The sequence below is a fragment of the Plasmodium gonderi genome (genome assembly GCF_002157705.1).
Source record: "Plasmodium gonderi DNA, contig: Chr11, whole genome shotgun sequence".
Taxonomy (NCBI): Eukaryota; Apicomplexa; class Aconoidasida; order Haemosporida; family Plasmodiidae; genus Plasmodium; species Plasmodium gonderi.
Genome location: NW_021628936.1, coordinates 263,117 through 287,674, shown reverse-complemented (window position 1 = coordinate 287,674; position 24,558 = coordinate 263,117). Strand labels below are relative to the sequence as shown.

Here is a 24,558-nt window from a genome sequence, read left to right as displayed (position 1 = left end):
ACGTAAAAAATTTTATTGTATGTACGAGTAGCGGTAGTGCATATTTGCGAATATTAGGAATACTAACGTGTATATATATATTATATGCATATTAATTATTTCATATTATATCCAAAAAACGCGTATGAAATGAACTGTAAAAAAATTGGATGATATACATTACGTTTACATTGTGCAGTAGTGAAAAAAATCTTTTTCCATCAATGCCCTCTTGGCATATTTAAATTTTCTCGTTTTTTTCTTTTTTGAGATTTTGTGTTTTTTCTGTAATACTTCTTATATTTTATCCTTTGAAATAGATGTGAAAAAATCGCATATACCATGTAATAAAAAAAGGGAAAAAAACCAAAAAAAAAAATGCTCATGAAAAAAAAATGTAAATAATAAATAATTTAACATGAATATTTAAACATAATAATATTAAAAATAAAAATCACAAATACGTTATGCTCATTACACTTTGAAAAAAATTTTATAATTTTGCCACCCCCATTTTTGTTTTTTTTATTTTAAAATATATTTTATTTCACAATTACCCCCCACCACCACAATATATATTTTTCCATTTTATTTCCTTTTCTTTTGCGCATTATTTTCTCCATGACTTCTAGCGAGGATACGTTTTAATGTATATAATTTTATACAGTGTATGAAATTAAATTGGATGTATTAACTAGCGAAAGGAAAGCTATTTATGCGTAGTATTTTAAGTACTTTATATATTTATATGTATATGTATTAGAGAGAAGAATAAATACAATATACATGCTTCTGCTTTTATAGCAATAGATATATGCGCATATTTAAAAGTCATATATACAACAGTATATGTTTAATATACTTTGTATCCACTTAGTGATATATACATATACGATTGCCCAAGCTGTATATATGCGAAAACATATTTAGCAAGTTCATTTTGAGAAATATAGCAACTTTTTTTTGAAGTATCAATCCAGAGTCCCCTTTTTGTTTTTCACAATAATTGAGAAGATGAATATGAATTCAAAGAATATCGTAAATTTATCGATATTTGCGTCGATAAATGCATTATATATATTATTATACCTTTTCAACCAGACATTTTTGCAAGTCATATGTACCTTATGCATTTTGTTACTTTTATTAAGTGGGCTACTTGTATTTTTGCAAGTGCACAAAGCGTCAGATTACAAGGAGAGTGACAAGTTAGAAATTGTATCAAAAGAAATGATTGAGAGTTGTGTAATGTATATATATGAATTAATAAATGATCAGTTGACATTAGTGAGAAAATATTTACTTTGGACGAACAGAATGGAAAATGTAACTGTAATTATTGTGATTTATGCAATTGGAAATTTTCTATCCTTTGTAAATTTTAGTGTTTTATTTTACATGGTTACTTGGGCAATATTCTTATATAACCATATTAATAATGTTTACATAACAAAGATGTGTCAAATTGCACACCCATATTATGTTGACCTGAAGGAACAGGCCAAGTACATGTTTGATAACATTCCAAAATTAAAACATATAAAAAAAAGCATTTAACTTTGTGTCTATTGCACTATATTTTTCATATGTATAGATGTATATATGGGTATATATATATGGAAACGTGTATGTAAATATGTGTCATATGTTGCACATAAGGACTCACATATGTATTCAAGATGTATGATTTTATTTATACAAACCAATGCCAATAATAAGAAGAATGTCACATTTTGATAATGAGAAAACGTAGTGATATGAGAGCAATTTCTATCAAGTTTGAATTTGTATCAGTGTGGTAGTAAATATATAAAACAGATGTTCAAGTATAAATTAAAGGATAAATCCATCCCTCGAGTTTAGAGAAGTTATGAATGTAGGTATCACTTAAGTATTATTAACAATGTTCAGTTTTAGTAATGAAATAATAAGATCACGTAGTATATTTAAAAAAAAGAGAGAAAAAAAAAAAAAAAAAAAAAAATACATCATCGCTAAATGTATTTATAAGTTTTGAAGGCCAAGAAAAATATGCACAGATTTACATACTCCATCTGTACATACTTTTACCATTACGCTCTCCGCCCCCATATGTACATATATTCGTACCTTGTGAAACACTTATTTTTCACAAAATCTGTCACACAAAACCAACCTCAAAAAGAAGGGAAAGAAAAAAAAAAAAAAGAAATAAAAAATATACATATACAATGCATATATCGTGTATATTGTCTTTGTTTTATATATTTATTTTATTGCGACAATTTATATTTCGCATGTTATGTTTTATGTTGAATATTGTTCCATATTGTTTATGCTTTTTTTTTTTTTTCTTTCGTTCATTTTTTGTTTTTTTTTTTTTTTTTTTTTTAAACCTATCCCATACACCATCCACATATACTGGAATATTTATTATATGACCCTGATAATGCATATAATCCTATAGCAAATATTTATAAAAAAATTTCAATTTAAAAATAAAAATAATTTTTTTTTTTTTTTAATTTTATAAACATGTAGATATTAAAAAAGAAAAACATATATGATAATTTACGAATGTTGAATTTTTTGTGGGTTTTTACACTTTCCCTCACTATGTAAAGATTCGATTAAGAAACATTCCCTGCTTTTGTCAAATAGATACGATTTACAATTTAGAAAAGCGATAATATGATCGTTGTTTTTTTTTTTTTGGATATTAGAAGCAGAACGTAATTTTCTTTGTGAATGAAGGAGAGGAAAATAAAAAATTATTACATCCAAGTTGAAAAAGAGAAGAAACTATAATTGATCATTATGGGAAATTATTTTTATGTTGGTTTAACCATATTCCACCTACACATTTCAGTGAGCAGCAATAAAACTAAGGGGTTATTTTTTTTTTTTTATTTTTTTTCCAACTATACATTATTGTGAGTTTTACATTTTGATATATACATTTACATATAATGATAAACCCCAAAAAATATACACATAGGCTAAAAGGGTGTCCCCATTGGGTAGCGAATAACCTGATTGCAAAAGTGAAATATTTGAATTTATTTATATATTCGTGCGAATGCCCTTAAGGTTTGCTATTTTTTAAAAAATATTTACTATCCAAAAAACTTTTTCACAAATCGTTGTTCTACCAGGTGCGATAAAATGTATATGTGTATATGTATGTATATATATACATACTTATATACGCATTTGAGCAGGTAAAGTTTACCTATCACCTTTGTGTAAGGTCTGTGCTAGAAAACTTTTAGAAAAGTCTTTTACTCTGTGTTTGAAACCTAAACCTTCGAAAAAGGAAAGGTGGAATAAGAAAGCTGATCAGCCCTCCTTTTTTTTGAAGTTTCAGCAGTGTAATTCGCGACATGAAAGATAACATATTAACATTTATATGTAACTTTTTCTTAGTCATGCTTATGTAAGTTTCATGAGAATATTGTGAATATAAAGGAGGGAATCACAGTAGGCATACACTATATATACATTTGTGTATATATGTATACATAAATATTTGCGCGGAAAGCTTTTTTGATTTTCTGGGGGAGACACTAATGTAGAAATTATACTTCGTTGTAATAATACACACTTTTTTTCAGTTTCTGTAACCGTTAAAACGATTGGAAAAAAGATTCAATAAGTGTAACTTGTTTTAAAATTATAAATTGTGTAAATTCGTATGTGTCACTTGTAGAAGTATATGTATACTAGTGTATATATGTGTTAATTTTTTAGAATAATTTACACTTTTCTCCTTTTCTTTTCTCGAATTTACAGCGTCGGAAATGTTCCAATTTGGAGTTCACGCGTACAAACATTTAATGCAAACAAATCGACCTCCTCTTGCATTTTTTTAAGCATACTTATAAATAAGATTACGCAAGGTGTTAAAAGCATATTTATACTTAACAACACTGAGAAATTGCGAGAATTATAGCCCTTCGATAAATGAAAGGAAAGCAAAATGGTGGTCGTGCAATTCTATATCTTACATTTGGCAATTTATTGTAGGGAATAAGGGGGGAACACGCGCATGAGCCATGCATAGTAGAATGTTATTTATTCACAGTGAACAAATGGGATGAAATTCGGCGTTACCCATTTCATGCATGTTGGTGAGAAAAAAAAAAAAATAAAAACAAAAATGAAGCATGAAAAATGGAGCACGAAATATGAAGCATGAAAAATGAAACATGAAAAATAGAGCATGAAAAATGAAACATGAAAAATGAAACATGAAAAATGGAGCATGAAAAATGATTTACATAAAGAAATATACTTATACGTACACATCAAAAGAAACACACCAATTGGGCTATACTTTAGAGCATATTTAAAACAAGGATAAGAGAGCGCGAGTAATAGCTTCAAAAAAATAAAATAAAAAAACATTTTATTGCTTTATTTACACCTTTTGAAAAAAAAAAAAAAAAAAAAAAAAAAAAAAAAAAAACTTTTTAATACCCCATAGTATTTTACATACGTGCATATATATATATACAATACTGCACTTTTTGCCTGTGCATAAATGGTACTCAAAGAAATGCTGAACGAAAATTTCTTATCGAATTAAGCTACTTTGAGGTTTTTGTTGATAAATGAACACATATATTAGGTAAAACAGCAATGAAAAAGGCATAAGAGGGGAGATTATTTGCACAATAAATTTCCGTACCCTAAACTTAAGTACGTACAATACCTTCTTGAAGAAGGCAAAAAAAAAAAAAAAGATATAATCAGAAACGTACATATATGCTTATGTTTTACTAGTCCATATGAATCATCATTGTTGTAGCAAGGCACAGACACATATTAATCAAAGCGTAATAAAAAGAAAAGACCCTTAATGTTGGGACAGTAGCAAATGTTATGTTAATGGATATAAAAAAAAAAAAAAAAAAAAAGAAATGAAATGAAATAAAATAAAATATGGTATTTATGATTTGGTAAAAAGAGTGACACGTTACATGGTTAAAAGGTTGCGCTTTGTTAAGCAAAACACGTAATTAATCACTAATAGAAAAGGATAATGGAAAACAGGGAATGCGAAATAAGAATTTTGAATGGTACGAGTTGTGCATTTTATAGATATATGCATTCAGTGAAACATGGTATCTGGTTGGTTACTCCTCCAGAATGCTTAAAGAGCAAAGGAGAAGAAAAATGCATAGCTAAATTTACTAAAACGATGGGTAATTTTTACGGAATTTTACAATACTGTGTGGTGATTAATAACGAAGATTATATTTTAAATGCTAGATTTGATATTCCTCTATTGGGTGATAACACAGCATCAGCCGTCTTAGGAATGAACATAAAAAATGATACGACACAAATGCTATCACCACAGAACTATTTCATAATAAAACATAGTTTTGACAACACATATAATAGTAAATTTTACATAAGCATTTTAGAAACAGATGAAGGGAAGAGATTCATTGAATATCATAAGAAAAAATTAAAAAAAGGTTTATTGAGAATTTTAAATATAAGAACTATAGAAGAAAAAGAGAAATTAAGATATGAAAGGTGTATGAATGAGTCAATTAAAAAAAATGAAATTAGATATAATTATAATAACGAGGATAATACGTTACAAAATGGTAGAATGACATATAGTTCTTATCGAAATGAAGACTTAATGGAAATACTACCATTAAGTTTTATAATAAATATTAAAAATTATGAATGGAAAAAAAGATTACGAAAAGCTCACAAATCTTTATACATTTTGATTATAAATTTTACAAGACAAACTTTATCTCTATCTGATAGCAAAGGAGTGAAGTCCTCTGTTTTGACAGAGGGGAATTGGGTAGAACTACCAAGTGAAAAAATTTCTTCTATGCGTTGCAGTGAATTTGGATGTAATAGTGATGGGATGTTTTCAAGCATCAACGGATTTTGTAAATACAACTTTATGAATGAGCCATGTTATTTAAACATTTTTTGGGATATCAATAGTGTAAATTCCAAGATAAAATGTAATATAAAAAATACTACGAAATATACTATAATTAAAAACGTAGAAATATTTAATGAATGTACAGCTGTGTTTCACATTTTGGAATATTATTATTATCCTCCAATAAAAATACTAGAATGTAGAGCTTTAACTAATAATATTATTAACAAGTATGGTATCACGAAGGACAATATTGATACCAATTTGAATGTTATATATCAGTGTAGTATCAATGTGATTCGTCAATTTTGTCAGTATCTTCAGAATAATGCATCAAATGAGAATAATTTGAACGAAGATTTAGTCAACCCGAGTGACTTCAAAATGATGTATGATGATGTGTATGATTGTAATGATGACGAATGGAGAAATCAAAAAGATTTTTTCAAGATGGGAAATTTTGAAAACCTTTCTCCTTCTCACGTTTCCAATTTTTCCAAAATAAAAAGTTCCCTATCCCTATACTCCAATGCTGTAGAAGAAATGATAAATAAGTCCCATCATATGGATAAAGCACAAATAACGGATGATATAATAAGTCTAAAAAATAATAAGAAAATTTATAGCACAGATAATAGTACTAGTAGTATTAATTATTTAAAGCATGAAGATTTTAGAAGAAATGTAATACAAGATAAAAACTTTCATTTATTAAAAAAAAGAAATGTTACTTCGAATAGTTTGTACATAAATAAGACATATACATTTACAAATATTAATATCACAGCAGCTCGTGATTTTTTCTGTTGTATGCATGGAAATAATTATTCGAATAACATTCCCATAAATTCTTATTTATACATCTCATGGAATATTGGAAATATAATTTATAGAAATTTATATAACTCTAGTGAAAATATAATAATTAATGCCCATAGTTTGTTGAGTAGTCATAACATAAATGATGATGTAATACTTAAATTAAGGATTGATGAAAACAATAGAAGAATCTACCCCTCTAGTTTAATTCATTCATTGCTGATGAATATCCAAAGTAACATATATATTAATAATGAATATATTATATTAGATATTATTTTAAACATTTTCCATATTTTGTCAACACATTTATCACCCATCATAGAAAGAATCCTAGACATTGAATATGGAAATAAATGGCTAGTTGATAGTAAAATTCCCAAAAGTAACATATGGGAAAAAACCAAAGGAAAAAACGAATTAGACATTGAAGGAATTATTCATATAATCACTACATACTGGATGGACGTTTTTGAAAAAAGAATTAAAAATATAGAAATCCTTGACAACTTGCAAAAAGCTTCTATTTTTTGGGCTAATCAAGAAATAGATCAATTTGATCAAGAATTTGTTAAAAAATTAATTGAAAGTTCTTCCCTCCTTTTGAAAAATTTTGGAGATTATAACACGGCCAAGAGTATTGAAAAGTTGTACTATAACAAGTATTCCATTTTTAATGACATCTGCGTGGAATGATATTTCATATTTATATAATTCTTGTCATTTAGTCTACTAGTATAAATTTCAAGACTTCCCCCCTCCCCTCTCCATCTGAAGACACATTTTGAGAACTTTACAGGAATATTGCTGTTGTTTTACGGGCATATTTAAGTATAATCCGCACTTCATCAGGCCACCCTTTCCGCCTATTCCGATCTCAATGCATATATTCATTTTTTTGAAATAACAAGTAAAATGCTTTTAAAAAATATTCCTCTAACGTCATTTTTTTTTTTTTTTTTTTTTTTTTTGTGTATGTGTTGTGTAAGCATTTACTTAAAATGGATAATTAACAATTTTCTATCATTATTTCATTCTGTTTGTTTTTTATATGTTTTACGTTACGTTACTCTATTTTATTTTATTTTATTTTTTTTTTACCTTTTTTTCTCCTTTTTTTTTCGTTTTTTACTTATTTTATGCAAAAGTGTTTATCGACTTAGTGATGAAAAAGAACCTGAGCAAATCAGGTAAGAATAATCCGATTATTAAAAAATACGTTAGAACAAAACCGAAATAATACTAATCTAGGAACGAAACGGAAGGAGCAATTGAGGTATGTTAAAAACACATTTTGAAGCAACTTAAACTGGGAATAATTATGAAACGCTTTTAACATTTTCGTGTGAAATTAATGGCTATAATTGAGTTTTTGAAACTATTAACTTGTGTTAAAAACATTAAAAAGTAAGCTAAACTGTGCTAAATTATGCTAAATAAAAAACGTGTGATGAATTTATTTGTGTAATATTCCTCATGATGTAGGATTGTTCGACTTGCTCTCAGATGAAAGAGGTAATAGGAATGCCATGGCTTTATATTTAAGCAAGAAAAGTGATGCGCTCTTAAATTTGCCTTACCTTGTCTTATTTTTTTATTTTTGCTAGTCTATTCCTCTTCTTTATGAGGAACGGTCATATTAATTATGCATTCTGTAAAAGGGATATAAAATATAATTATTTTTATTTTATTTTAGGCGTCGATTACTTCTTCCTTGTGATGTCTGAAATATACATAAAAAGAAATAATAATCGTTGAAAAGGAAATTTAGATGGACATATGTATACGAGCATATACACATGTGAAGTTTGTGTTTTTTTTTTTTTTTTTTCCATTTCTGAAAGCGTTGGTGTATACATTGGATTTTCAAGTCTGTTTTTTTTTTGCTCTCCCTTTTTCGTTTTTTTTTTTATTTTTTTAATTTTTGTCATTTGGATTATGGATCTTGGAAAGGCCATTAAGCAACTCTAGGGGACCCATTTTCATACACGTTTACAAAATTTCGAGTTTTAAGAATTACATAGTTATATATGATTCCTCAAACAAGTTAGCTTTTTTGAATAAATACAGAAAGTAAATTTTTTTTTTCTTTTTTTTTTTTTTTTTTAAAGAAACCATAACATGTACATTTTTGAAATTTCTTAACATACCTACGATGGAGATAAAATAGTTTTATAGTGAAAATCGTTTTAAAAGTGGTATTTATGCTTTTATACCTGTTAAAGAAAAATGTATAATAACTGTTCACGTAAGCACAAGTTCTGCTGATTAGGAAAATAAATGTGATAATGAAGTAGAGAATGGGTTCAATGGTGCAACCCTTTTTTTCTGTGTTTACAACAGATGATGAAACAATTGTAATTTTTAAATGTTCTGGAATATGATATATTGCAAAGACAAAGAGAGAATAATTTTTGGAAAAATCTAGAGGAAGGAAAATTTTTATGACTTTCCCTCCAATTCAATTCAGGTTCGTATATACTTATTGGAGAATATGAGAAATTCATTTTTGATATGCTTGGGAGAGAATAAAAATGGTCCTAATAGTTATAGCAAAATGATGAAATTAAGACAGTCCCCTTTTCGTAATTGAATCTATTATTTTAGATACAAATTTTCTTAAGATGAAGTCAAAGAATGAGGGGATTTTTGTGATAGGATATATGCTGAAGATATCTATGGAGATGATGGATAGTAAGAAAGTGTAAAGAATGATGATGGAACTTTAGAATAGTTTCAACAAACTGGAACTCAGGGATAAGTTAAATAATTGAATCTGATGGAAAACAGAGTTAAATTAGACATTAAAACTGAAAATTATATAGTTATGGTGCTATCTTTTGAAGGAACATACTACGAAACTGTTGTGAAGGAGAAGATTGTATATCTCTGTTTGTCATACAATGGATGAAAAAAAAAAAAAAAATAATAAAAATAATCACTTCAAAACGAAAAGCTGGATATGAAATTAACCCCCAAAGGGGGGAGAATCAAATATTAAGCTACAGTTATACTTATTGAATTAAAAATATGAAAAGCCATCACATTTGCAAAAATGTGTCCATTAAAGCTTTGAACAACAAATGATGATTTTCTTTTTCTTTTTTTTTTTTAAAGTCTTTTTATATAAAGTTACCACAAAAGGTATCTTTAAATGTTAACTATTTATGTATTTTCATTTAACAAGGTGTTAGATAGTAAACACCATAAAACTGTTAACCAAGGGGGCTCTGAGAATGAAAAGCAAATAGGTACTTTTTTGATGATCATGCTGATAATACTTATAAAACTGGCATTTATGCGTGCAAACGAGAAGTCAAGTTCTATTTCCTATTTGCACTGTTCGAAATTTTTATACAAGTATAAAAAAAAATATACTTTACATTATGCATTGGTCTTAAAATTTTCCTTATCCTTGATTATATTTATAAATTTTTTTGACTTAAATCACTGAGATGAAAATTATTTTTTAAAATTCATAGTAATGATAATACTTTAACATACTATAAGGAGATAAGTTAATGAAAATGTTGTTGATATATTTTCAAAGGGAACAGCTTATGTAAATTCTTAGCTCCCTTTTGAAAAAAAAAAAAAAAAGTTATTTATAATTTTATTCTTAGGATTGTATATAATACTAGCATTATTACGTTATGACATGGGTGTTTATATGAAATTATATTTTATACAAAGGTGGAGAGAAATATTGTCCTATAATGATACTGATTTTGCAAATGGTTCATATAATTATAAAGAATTCACTAAGAGAGGAACTGAAAAAAGAAAAACAATATATATAATAATTTCATATTTTAAAAGTAATCAAAAAGTAATCGGATTTGTATGTGCACTTATTGCTAATAAGGTGCTAATGAGACAGGTACTTTTTATATAACATTGAATTTGTATTTCATAGTAACAACATTTTTGTGACTCTAAAAAGGGGATTATTCAAGTTATATGTGAAGGGAGACATAGAATATATTTTATATTTAAATAAGAGTAATATAGACAAATTAAAAAACGAAAAATATATTATTCATTTTTTTTTTCTTTTTTTTTTTTGTGAGGATGAAGGGAATAATTTGTCAAAAAAAGTGCGGGTAAATTGTTACATCTCGGGCTCCCTAAATCCTGTGATGTGTGGTGCGCTCGCATTTATTTCCTATAGTCGATCAAGCAACTTCAGTGTTAACCATAACTTTGGCTGCATTATATGTTTTAAGAAAACACTAACGGAGTTAGTAGATCCATTCCTTATCCGACGAAACAAAAAAATAAATGAAAATTCGAAAAAACTATTTTTGTACGTTATTTTGTGCATTTTCACCATTCATGTTCCTTCCACTCATGTCAGTTTTTATTCCATAAGAAAGAAGTTATAGTACGTATTTTTGTTTCGTATATTATTACGTTTTTTTTTTTTTTTTTTTTTTAAGATGATCGAAGGGTCAAAATTGGGGAGGGGGGTATAAAACTGTTTATAAACGTTTTTAAACACATGTATTTTTTTAATTCAAAAAAAGAAAAAAGAGGGAAATTAAAATGGATAAACATATGTAATGCTAACTTTAAATGTTTGCGATTTATTTAAAATAAAATAGAGATAAAAAAACACAAAATTTACGTTAAATCTAGTTTAATACAACTTCTTTCATAAATGTAATTTTCATATTGGTTGTGCACAAAAAAAAAAAAAAAAAAAAAAAAAAAGGGTAAAACGTGCAAAATGTAAAATGCAAAACGCAAAATGCAAAGAGAAATAACAAAATAAACTAAACACGGAAAAAAAGACGCGGGGATTTTATATATGCAAATGGAGACAAATATGACAAAACAGACAGGACCTGTGGGGGAGTATATACATATCCATACATATGTTATCTCTCTTGGAATGTTTGAAAAATTTAATATAAAATGTTATATAAGGACTTATATTCAAAATAAAAATAAGATGTTTTTTTTTTTTTTTTTTTTTTTTTTCAAAGCACCTATCAGAAGGCAGGGGGCAAGGTACATAAAAAAAAAAAAAAAAAAAAAAAAAAAACACATACAGAACAAGTCTTCATACGTATGAACATACATTTCAGGAGCTTCTGAACGAGAAATTCATGCAATCTTCCTGAATTACTGTTAGGGATAGAAGGCGATTATAAAATTTCTTATTTCTATGCCAAAATGATTATCTTGAAAAGATGGTATTGGTCTTATTGGATGAATTAAAGGATGAGGTAAAATTCGATGAATTGTTCTGTTGAAATCGGTTATTAGTATTGTTACTATTATTGCTATTGTTAAATGTGTTCAAATTCACACCACTAGATATACCAGTCAAGGTCCCTCCTCCTCCCATCAGAGCGGCATTGTGGTTTACCAAGCCGAAATTGTCTGATGGGGAAGAGTTGTTAAAATTGGGTATAGATCCTTTGTTCTGATTTATGGAAGAAAATGTATTTTTTTGAAACAAACTGTTTGACATATTTGATGGTGATGCCATTCCAGCTTTATTATTTGACAAAAAATTGCTACTTGAATTTTGAAATAATTTATCGTCATGTGTTCCAATGTTATTAGTTCCTTTACTTTCATTTGAAAACATAAATGAAGATTTGTTGCTATTGTTGTTGGATAAAAGCAAGTTATTATTGGTACCCGGTGTAGTGCTACTTCCAGGCATGAAACTTGCATTCGGTCTAAATTGATTGTTGTGTGAGCTTAATAAACTATTGTTAGTATTACCATTGTTGTTGTAAGCTAAATTATTGCTAGTGCTATCATATGACATATTGTTGTTAAATATATTACCTGATGTCATATTGTTACTACTGTTTGCATTATTAAATATGTTGCTACTTTTGCTATTCGAATTGATGGGAAATAAATTGGTACTATTATTACTTGATAAGTTGCTAGAAGTGGTGCCAAATATGTTACTTTTCTGTGTGTTATTATTTTGGAAATAGTTTGCATATTTATTTGCAGAAAAGGAATTATCCATATTATTATTACTGTTTCCTTGTGCATTGTTATAATTACTATTCCCACTAAGGGACGACAATTGGTTATTGAACATACCACTCCTACTAAAGAGGTTACCATTCTGGTTGATACTACTTGTGTTTATACCTGTGGTGGTGTTATTCGACGTATTGCCATAATTTTGTCTATTATTAAATGTAGGAGTTGTTCCCATATTTGCAATACTGTTTGAAAAAAATGCATTATTATTCGTTGAAATATTCATTGTACCTTTATTTGTGGAAAATAAATTATTATTCATCATTTGATTCCTACCAGATTGTTGAGATGATGAAAACATTCCATCTCTTAATAAAGAATTACTGGAATTGCTAAAGTTTTTTCCGATCGTGTTACTATTATTATTATTACTTGAAAAGATGTTGGTTTTGTTTTGGTTGTTAAGCGATTGAAACATGTTACCATTATTGCTGTTTATATTGCTGTTTATATTGCTGTTTATATTGCTGTTTATATTGCTGCTTATATTGCTGTTTATATTGCTGTTTATATTGCTGCTTATATTTCTGTTTAAATTGTTCACAATGGCCGATGTATTTGTGCCGTTGTTGAACAGAGAGCCTAAATGATCTTGTATACTTTTCATATTTTGAGTGTTTCCAATATTTGCGTTATTTGTTGAAAGGCCACCAAAATGACTGGAATTAGAATTATTGTTCTGATTAAACATCCATGTGTTCGTGTTCTTCAGTGTATTGTTAGACATGCCTAACGCATTGCTACTACTTCCGGTATCACTGAAGAAATTTCCCCTGCTCATGTTATCACCACTACTATTTCCACTTCCACTAAACAGGTTATTCATACCACAACCGAGTTGATTATTGGACACATTATTTGCGAACATGTTACTAGACATATTTGGAACGCTGGGTTTTAAATTATTACCAAACAGGTTGGAAGAACTGTTCACATTGCCTCTAAACAGATTTGTGGAGTTATCCAATTGGTTCGTGTTACTAGGCATCAGAGCCGAATTTGCACTGGCGAACATTCCCCCAGGTGCATTATTCAGAAAGGAGTTACTGCTTCTGTTTTGATTAAATCCAGACGACATAAAATTGTTTCCATTGTTGCTGGTATTGTTGTAGTTAAATATGCTGCTTGTTCCCCCTCCTGATAAGTTATTCATTGAGACATTTCCAAACATATTGTTCTGATTCGTGTTTACTGAACTTCCTAACTGTTTATTCATATCACCAAACTGGTTGGAGAGACCAACTAGAGGATTCTTGCTATTCATGGTGAAAGTTGCATTGACTCCATCACTTATGCCCATGGGGGAAGAAGCATCACTACGAAATAAATTTCCATTACTTTGAGAAAACATACTATTCATGTTGTTACTAAGTGTGGAATTGTTATTCATCATCATACTATTAAGAAATGCGGGAGTTGCATTGCAATTATTCATGTTGTAAATTTGGGAGACTCCAAAGGCTGCATTCGGGTTATTAGTATTAAGGCTTAAATTGAAATTATTACTATTACTATATGGATGTGCATAATTTGCATAAGTGGGGCCTATTGAATTGTTAGTCATGTTTGTTATCCCATCGGGTATATAGTAAAACAAATTGAAGGAATTATTAGTGTCCAAACATGAAAAGTGGTCATATTGATTGTTTGTTAAAATAGACTTGAAACAAGCATCTGATGCATTTTTCAAAGCAATTAGGTAACGATTTTCTTCATTCCATTTTTCATACTGCTGATTTGCGTAAGGATTATTAACCATATCTGAAAAATCGGAAAGGATAATTCTCGAATACGCAGAAGTAAAATCATATGAAGTATCATTCTTCGTAAAATGCTCTTCTTGTTTATACAACTTGACAATTTTTTCGATGAATAACATGGAATTAAATCCAGGCACAGAACAATATTGCAAGAAATTTTTCTGATTTTGATCTGATAATGGATCCAACACAAATGTGATAAAGTGATGTACAAATTTGTCGCTTAAACAAAAATGAATAAAAAATGGATGAATAATTGGTTTGTTTCGTGTAAAATTAATACAATTAAAATATTTGGAAATATTCTTTTTTGCATCATTATATGATTTTATTATATACAATTTTTTTGTTTCTTCATTTATATAATCTTTGACATGATTTTCTGAAATTTTTATTACTTTCATATTCTTTTTAGCAAACTTTTTATACATGTCAAATAGTAAAATTACGTTACACTGAATGTTACATTTTATTCGATTAATTACTATGGTCTGTTTATTTAATGCATTTGTAATATGCTCTTTGTATGTATTTGTATCATATGCATTGTATAACATAGTCCTTCTGATTATGTTTTGCATCTGATCTTTCTTTTCTAATATCATTTCTTTTAGTTCCTCTCTCAGTAAATTCATAATGAAACATGACTCATCATCTGTGTTTGTTAAAAAATTATATACATTATCAATTGGTTGAAATCTCAAAATTTCCATACTTTTTTCTTCTGAGAAAAGTTGTGAATAATCAGTCAATGCATTATCCATATATTTTAGCAATCTGTTTACATTTTCCACTATGGTAAAATTATTCAAATTGTTCGTGGTTATATTATGGATTTTTTTTAGTTTAAAAGACATGTTGTCCAATTTTAATACTCCCTTAATGAGCATTTTACTCTTTTTTTCTAAACTTGATATCTTAGATTCATGCTGCACAGTTTCAAATTTGATATTCTCGAACTCTTTTTTATCTTCCGTTAAATCTTTACTCAGTTCACCTAAATCGTTTTGAATATTTTCAATTCTTCTTAATATATTCTTCATATCTTCAGTATCATCTTGTGCTTTTTTATTCAATAATTCGAAGGAATTTTTCCATTCTGGTACAACTTTATATACTTCATGAAAATTTGGAGAATCCTTAATATAACTTAAATTTTTACTTTCATATATATTATGAAGGTGTGGTACAATATTTATGATATTTTTTGCACATAAATTTCGATGCGTATAATCACATGTTCCATGATGTAATTTAAAAACATTTTCATTTAATTCTATCATGTCATTATTTAGATAGTATATAAAATTCTTGGATTCTTCATTCATTTTCTCCTCTTCTGTAACTTTCGTGCCATGGGTCATGCTCTTACTACCAATGTTTGGTTGCGTATCTTTTAGATTTCCTTTACTGCATTGCTGCTCTCCTTTTTCATCCTCCCTAACATTTGTTAATGTAGTATTCTTTGCTTTATTCATAAGATATTCATTTTTTTTTTCCATATATATTTTTTTTCGATCGTCTAGAATGTTATCTACATCATCGTAAAGGCTATTCGTGCTTTCTTCCTCCTCATTGGTAGCACCACTACTTTCTTTATTTTTATCATCTAGTATAACAATTTTTGATATTTTTTCCATGTTGCTTATAATCTCTTGTGTGTCATTTGCACACTTTATTTTCGGATGACACATGTTAATAGTGTTTGATAAAATTTGTTTAAATTCGTAATTCTTTTTATTTTGAAAATGATTTTCTTTTCCTCTTTGTCTCTTTTTGGTGTCGTGATCGCTTGGAAGATTGTTCGTAGCGAGGGGGAATTCATTCGCCTGTTCTTTCTTCTCATCCAGTTTTTCTTCCTTTTTCTGTGGTGCTATTTTCCCATTATCTGTATATTGCTTTATTTCGTCCTCAAATTTAATCCTCTTAGATGAATTTGCACGTGGAGATGAATCTGGCTTATCTTGATTCTCCTCTTCATTTGCAAGAATATTATCATGAGGCTCGCTTATTTCTTTATCATCCTTGTTTGCATTATCACTTGACGCATTCACCATGCTTGCAAACGTGTCTCTCCTAGTGGCGTTGAAAATTTCGTTATCCCCCTCTGACCCACTTATTACGGAATACAGATCGTCTTCATCGTCTTCACTCCCTTCACTTTGCTGTTCACATCGCTCATCGGGGTTGCTATCTTGTGTATCACCCAGACTTTTCTCACTCTTGTTTTCACGACTTTTCTCACTCTTGTTTTCACGACTATTATCACAATTTTTATCACAATTTTTATCACAATTTTTATCACAATTTTTATCATAATTTTTATCACAATTTTTATCATAATTTTTATCATAATTTTTATCATAATTTTTATCACAATTTTTATCACAATTTTTATCACGATTTTCATATCTGTGAAGTGAATGTTCATTTGGGAAACTTGGGCTTTTCAGACGATCTCCATTCGCTTCCCTATAACAGGATGTACTTTCAGCCGATGGGATGTTACTCTCAGAAGCATTATTTCTTTTCCCTACAAAAGGAGCATTTCTGCTAAAGGAAAAAAGCCTCTTCCAGTTACTTTTTTTTTCCGATTTTTTTTCTGTGTTTTCTATTTGTTCCAAGTAATCATTGTCCTCATAACTATTCAGGTCACCTCTATTAAGAATTTTGTTTACATATCTTTCTTTTTGATCTATATAAGTTGCATATTCTTCATCTGACATGGAGTCTTCTGAATCATTTCTATTATTGTCGCATGAATAGGGGGGTCCTGATTGACTTGTCCCATTCACTGAGTTGAACTTTTCATCGTTATTGTTATCATTTTCATCTAAATCATCATAAAAATCGTTTCTGTAAAACGAGCCCACACATGAGGACTGGTCTGAGATCGTGACAAATCCATCGTATGATTGGTCATTCTCCTCGTTTACATCAACCTTATCATAATATCCATTTGCGTTATTTATGTCATCCCCCTCTTTGTTTGAATTTTCATTCTTATTTTCTTTTGAATTTTTATGATTTATGTGATTTTCATATTTATTCATAACAAAAAAATTTAAGCCCTTTTCACCTACATCCATAGTTCGTTGATTTTTTCATTTACTTTGAAAGGTTGGGGGAGAGGGCGTGAACATAAAAAAAAAATAAAATGAAATCCTACTCATTTGTTTGAATTTCAAAGTGGTGTATAATAACATATGACAAGATAGCTAAAGGAAAGGAGTTGTATTAAAAAAAAAAAAAGTTTAAAAAATAAAAAAAAAACTAGGATAATTCAAAATGAGCGTAATTTCACAAAAGGGCACAAACATGTTTTGCTACGTTTGCACAAAACAGAGCTTTGCTTAACTTCATTTATGCAATTTTTTCAACTACTTTTTTTTTCTGTTTTTCTTCATCTCAGTGCTATGTATGCATGTTATTTATACATTTGTATATACATTTATGGGTTTGTAAATATACATTTATGCGTTTGTAAATATACATTTATACATTTGTGTACATGCATTTATGCATTTGTGTATATTCATATACGCATTTGTGTACATTCATATACGCATTTGTGTACATGCATTTATCCATTTATATATACATACAAACATAACATACGTGTACATATTTTTTTTTTATGTATGGGAAAAATATGCACACCGTTTATATATTTTTGTTTGAGGGAGAGAAAAAGTATGCTGTTTGATAACATTCATACATAATGGGATACAAATAAGTACTTTTTTCCCTTTGGTCCTTTTTTTTTTTTAATTCATCAAAAATTTAAGTATATCTCATATTATAATAGCTTATATTTCCCACTTCTTTACAACGATGAAAATAATAAAGTGCAAACAAGTGTTTTATTTTATTTATTTTTTTTTTTTTTCTTATTTAAAAATTTGCACAATATATCATTACCTTTAAAGGGCAATGGTATAACTCCATATAATGTACATTTATTGGCAAATTATATTTGGAATTATTACATATAAATACATTTGACAAACATAAGAAGGAGAAATATTGATGAAAAGCAACAGGATTTAAAGATATTTATAAAAAGAACAAAAAAGAAGTAAAAATTAACATTTCATTTTTATTGTAACATGTGTCCACATTCCTTTAAAAGGTTTCAACAATATTTCCTATTCTTGTATTTTTTTTTTTTTTTTTTTTATGTACCCCTTTTTTTTTCCTGTTACTTTTTTCAACATCTTTTTATTCTCCCCTTTTTTACAGGAACTGTTATAAAATTATAAATAGTCCCGTATTTTTATTTTTCTATCCTTTTTAAAGCTCATACAGTATCTGACTTGATATCAAATTTTGTTAACGCATTTTACCAATTTGACAAAATTTAACATTTTTTTAAAGGGGGACAAAATAAAAAAAAAAAATAAAATAAATAAATAAAAAAAAAAAAAAAAAAAAAAAATAATAATAATAATAAAATTGTTTCTGCTCCTTTTAACATAGAAACATACTGTGAATGGAAAGTTAACCTATGCTATCAAATTAGTTCCCATTTAAGAAAAACTTTTGTTTAAAAATAAGAATACAAAATTATGGTTGTGTGTAAACTCAAATATAAATGAAATTGTCAGAACTGATATACGTTTTTTGTCTCACAGGGGGATGTCTTACAAAATTGCTTTCTTTCGGGATGTAATGAATATTCACAGGAAAGCAAATAACTACTATCTACATGATGTAAAACTGCTTTGAGTAAATAGTAACACTAAAATGGAATAGAATTATTGTGTACAGTGTATGATGCTAGGCCAAGAGCAAAACTGAGAATAATTATTAATCTTTTGATATCCTTTTTTCAAAAAGTGTCCATCGTTGAGGGACATAATATGAAATTACAAATTCTTAAAATATGTAATCGTAGGTTTAATTTCCCCTTGCATATCTGTGTGTGTAAACCAATCAATGGTTCGTAAAAACTTTATATTTTTGCAAATTCATTCTTTTATACATAGTTATGAAGTGGTTGAAAAAAAAAAAAAAAAAAATATATCAAACGCAGCACCCTTAAGGGCTCAGAAAAAAGTTGTGTGTATTTTTAAAAAAAATATATCAAAAAATGAACATAAAAAAAGTGGAGTAGTTGGTAATAAAATGACACCACAATTGTGACAGGAATGAGAAAAATTTACACACTGTATACACATTTGTGTACTCTTGGATACCTTGGTTACACAAAAGTATATATATATATATATATATATATATATATATGTGCTATAAAAACACGTTAAAAAGGAAAAGCAAATATTTAACTCCAAAGGAGTGTGCGATTCAGTGTTCCAAGAGAGGTGCACTGCAAAAAGCTGTGTAAGGCATCTGGTAGATATAAATTCACGTGCATGTTGCATACGGATGAAGATAATAGCATGGGGAACATATTCTGTCCCCCCGTGCCTTATAAACTCCTAACGGTTTATGCATATATTTACAGATTTTTCATGTAAAAAAAAAGTGGTCCCAGCTCGCATAACCATTCGGGATCGACAGTAGTAACGTTTCGCATGAACTCCTTTGTTGTAAAAACAATTTCTTGATATATTACATAGTCAGGCGTATATCCAATGTTATATAGTGAAGAACTGGGGTGCACATGACATGACACATTAGTTCTCAAATTTATATACTCTGAAATAGATTTTAATTTGGCTGCATTATGAAAATATCCAGAACATATAGTTTTTCTCACTGATTCCCATTTATTATTACAGGACACATTTTTCATATTTAAGGTTTTAATTATATCAGTTAATTGTGAATACACTTCTTTTGCTTTATTCAGAGATTTATACTGAATAAAATTTTCTGTGCACCAACGTGGGGAATAATTGTGAGAACGCCACTGTAAATAAATATTTAATAAAGTCAAATGATCACTCTCGGGTACTGTAAATTTTTCTTTTTTGGATTCAATAGCTTCACTATTTTCCTTTGCTTCTAAAAAGATTGCTGCAGATGATAGCATACTAACAATAATTAAAACCTCCTTTGTACATTCAAATTTTTCACTATAAATTACAATTTTAGAAAGAGGGGGATCCAGTGGAAATAGAATCATTTTTTTCCCAATGTCTGTTAAATTCCCTTCATTATTTATAGCACCTAATATCCACAATTCGTGTAGGGAATTTATTATGCTTTCCCTACTAGGTATATCAATAAAATCAAACTCAAAAATATTTTCAACATTTAACGACTTTAACAATAAAACTACATTTGCTAAATTACTTCTCTGTATTTCTGGAATATTATTTGGATATAAATCACACAAAAATGTATTTTCCGTGTATAGACGATAACATATACCTGCACCTGTTCTCCCAGCTCTTCCTGATCTTTGATTTGCATTTGCTTGCGATATAGGAGTAATTTGAAGCACATCCATTCCTATTTTTTGATTATACACTTTTAATTTGCAGTATCCAGTATCTATTACGTATTTTATTCCGTCTAATGTTAGAGAAGTCTCTGCTATATTTGTTGAAACGATAATTTTTCGCAAGTCGTATTTTTGAAAAATTTTACTTTGTTGTTCACTTGATAGTTGGGAATATATAGGAAACACGTAGAATGGGTATATTACGTTTTTCTCTTCTTCCTTCTCTCTATTGTCGATTTGGCAATATTCTGAATCTTTTCTCGTAAGTGGTTGTGGACCATAATCGCTATCGTCCGTGTGTTCATCACCTCCCTCACTACTGTTACCATTCCTTGTTGTATTACTTGAAACAGCTTCCTTATCCTTTATAATATTTCTTATCTTGGTAATTGTTTCCTTTTTATTGCTCTTTGATTCTTTATACGACTCGTACACTTCGTAAAATCGCTCACTGAGAAGATAGCATGTTGCATTTATATCTTCCTGTCCTGTCATAAAAATTAGTATATCACCAAAATTGTTATCATATTTGTTGTCCGATATGTGAATTTCAATCGCTTTCTGCACAGCACATTCTATATAATCATTACAAGGTGTTCTTAAATATTCTAAATGCACCTTGAAAGTTCTTCCTTGAATATTATATATGGGGGCATTTCCAAAAAATTTTGAAAATTTTTTCGAATCGATAGTAGCTGATGTGACTAGGAGCTTTAAGTCATTTCTCTTTAAACATATATTTTTCAATATACCTAACAGTACATCTGTGTTGATTGATCTTTCATGTGCTTCATCCATTATGATAACACTATATTTATCTAATTCCTTATCTGTTAAAGTTTCTCTTAGTAAAATACCATCAGTAACATAACGAATTTTTGTATCCTTCGTTGTATTATCTTCAAATCTAATTGTGTATCCAACTAGGGATCCTATTTCAACATTCATTTCGTGAGAAACTCTGTAGGCAACTGAAACAGCTGCAACTCTTCTTGGCTGTGTACAACAAATTATTCCATTTTTATGATAACCATCTTCATATAAATACTGCACTATTTGTGTTGTTTTTCCAGAACCTGTTTCTCCTACAATGATGATAATATTATTATTGTAAACAGCTTCTAATAATTCATTTTTTGATTTAAAAATAGGTAGCGATTCTTTTAGCTTTAATAAATCCTCTTTATCTTGTAATGTACTTTTTTTATTCTTTTTATTTTCCAAGTTAAAAATAGTACTATACATTTTGTCCTTTTTATAATCAAAAATGTCCATATTTGATTCTTCTTCGACTGGACTTGCATCTGTGCCATATTTCGCTGAAGAATCATTTTGATTCTTTTTATACATCCGCAATAATTCCCCTAGTTTACTTCTACCAATTTCCCAGTATCTGTCTCTCGCTTTGGAATTCTCATTTTCGTTTTTAAAGTATCTTAAAAATTCACTTCCTTTCTTTGCTGCTTTTACAAAATCGCATGTTTCGTCCTTCACTACGGTTGAGTAGGACGTGCTATTTTTTTTCATGTCAAGCGAAACTAAATTCCATTCATCAATTACACTACTTTGTTTATTATCTTGTTGTATCTGTTCTCCTCCGTTTTCATTTGTGAGTTTTAATTTTTCTATAAAGAAAGGTGTTACATGTCTCGTTAAAACAACTTTTCTAACTTCATTTGTATTATTAGCTTCGTTAATTTTTTCCAATTGTAACTTGTTGTATGTTGAATGCACACCACCTTGTTTTAATTTATTCAGTTCCCATAAATTATTATCTAAATTTTTTTGATTAACTTTTTTTCCTGTACTGTTCGTTCTTGTTTTAAAATTCGATATCATTTTTTTTTCTCTATGGTAGGTTGAGTCAATATCCATGTTATAAAATGAATCGACAAAATCGTCTTCTTTAGAGTACCATATTTCATCCATAATTCGATCATAGTTTCTTTTATAGTATTCCTCTTCCTTTTTCTTATTATCCAGAATTCTCTGGTAGTTACTTTTTTTGCTTATTTTTCGATTCTTTTGATCCAGTTCATTGCTACTGTTGTTTCGCTCCGTTCCACTTCTGCTACTACTCGATTTGTGTGCTTTTCTTTTTAAATTAGACTCCCGACATTTGTAACTGTTGCTGTTAGACTCAGAATAGTCATCACCCAAGAGTTCATCCGATTTTGAGTTACTAACGTCTCTATCGACATTTCTTTCATGTTTGTATTTTCGTTCGAAATTATTTATTTCTGTAGAAACTTTTCTGTCCTTGTAGATCGTTTTGGGATGATTATTATTTCCTCTTTTTACAAATACAATTTCCTTGTCAGCAGTGTGCACATTTTTAAAAAAGTTATTTTGAATATTACTACTAGTTCCTTTCTGCTTCTCTTTATTTATTTTCCTCTTCTTAAATGTTGGGTTTTCATTGAGCGGTTTGTTGTTTACTTTTTCCACTGTTTCCTTTGCTTCATCAGATGAAGACGTACTATATAGATATTTTTTCGCTATCATTCAGAAAAAACGAATGAAAAGAAAGAGGGGGAGAAGGGATAGGAACGTAGGTTATAACAATAGCAATAATATACAAAATTTGCATTTACAAATATGTGTAAATGCCATAGACATACATATGCATGCTTGAATATGAAACTGTTGTAACAGGATGTTATTCACTTGTTTGCAATGGAAGAAAGCGAATCTTAAAAGTGCCTATGGCATATTCGCTTCCTCGTATGTGACTACATGAGATGATTCATCAACCAATAACACATACATTTTTCCACATGCAGTGCTAGGGACATGTATATATATGCCTTTTTTCGCATCTATGCAATCAATTTTCCACTCATAAAAAACTTTATTTATTTATTATTTTTTTTTTTTTTAAATAAAAGTGGACGATTATGTAGTGGGTAAAATGGACTTTAAGAAATACTGTCTTTTTGTCCGCACGTACATGTGTGTGTGCTAATTATGTATTGTAAATGTGTTCAAGTCGAAAGGTGTTAAAATTCATGTGCTGGGGGGGGGTACTATTTTAAGACTTCTTTTTTTTTTTTTTTTTTTCTTCTTTACTTACAATGTATAAGCTTTCCATTTTATTTTTTTTTGCTATAAAAAAAAAAATTGGTTCAATATTCATTTGGCCAATCATATTTTTTGCATTTTCTTCCACTATTTTTTTTTTTTTTTTTGTAAGTCTGTTACGATGTGTAACATGTAACTTGGCGTTTTATTTTATATTCCATTGGGGATTTACAATAAAGTGGCAAAACAACAAACGTGAGTGGGAATATTTGAAAATATTTAAGCCAGTATATAAAAAAAAGGGAAGGCAAAAAAAAGAAGAAAAGCAACAAAAAAAAAATGTACAAGTAGTGTGTTTATCTGAATATGTATGTCAAACGATTGTAGCTGTTCTCCCCACAGTGTATATATATATATATATATGTATATATGTAAATGCTTTTTCTTCCTATTCCAAAAAAATAGAACTATTTTCGCCAAAATGAATTTGAGAAAGGGGGGTTTATACATAAATAAGGAAATTTTAATTAAATAGAATATTTTTAAACCCCTGTTTTGTTCCTTAGGAGTTGAAAAAAAAAAAATGTTATTAAATAAAAATAATTTCACAAATTATTATCTACCCATTTGTTGCATTTAAATTTAAA

General features: G+C 28.6%; 4 protein-coding genes across 4 annotated transcripts; 2 read left to right on the top strand and 2 right to left on the bottom strand.

Annotated features, from left to right (window-relative positions):
* Positions 1–993: 993 nt before the first annotated feature.
* On the top strand, positions 994–1,536 carry PGO_110670 (hypothetical protein; the record flags this gene model as incomplete). The annotated part of the gene is made up of 1 exon (XM_028688406.1): positions 994–1,536. One exon carries the CDS (start codon positions 994–996, stop codon positions 1,534–1,536), a length of 543 nt encoding a protein of 180 aa, XP_028544207.1.
* Positions 1,537–5,002: 3,466 nt separating this feature from the next.
* On the top strand, positions 5,003–7,396 carry PGO_110660 (hypothetical protein, conserved; the record flags this gene model as incomplete). Its single annotated transcript, XM_028688405.1, has 1 exon — positions 5,003–7,396. The coding sequence occupies one exon, from the start codon at positions 5,003–5,005 to the stop codon at positions 7,394–7,396; it is 2,394 nt and encodes a 797-aa protein (XP_028544206.1).
* Positions 7,397–11,882: 4,486 nt separating this feature from the next.
* On the bottom strand, positions 11,883–17,567 carry PGO_110650 (hypothetical protein, conserved; the record flags this gene model as incomplete). Its single annotated transcript, XM_028688404.1, has 1 exon — positions 11,883–17,567. The coding sequence occupies one exon, from the start codon at positions 17,565–17,567 to the stop codon at positions 11,883–11,885; it is 5,685 nt and encodes a 1,894-aa protein (XP_028544205.1).
* Positions 17,568–19,939: 2,372 nt separating this feature from the next.
* Positions 19,940–23,395, bottom strand: PGO_110640 (pre-mRNA-splicing factor ATP-dependent RNA helicase PRP16; the record flags this gene model as incomplete). Its single annotated transcript, XM_028688403.1, has 1 exon — positions 19,940–23,395. The coding sequence occupies one exon, from the start codon at positions 23,393–23,395 to the stop codon at positions 19,940–19,942; it is 3,456 nt and encodes a 1,151-aa protein (XP_028544204.1).
* Positions 23,396–24,558: the final 1,163 nt, after the last annotated feature.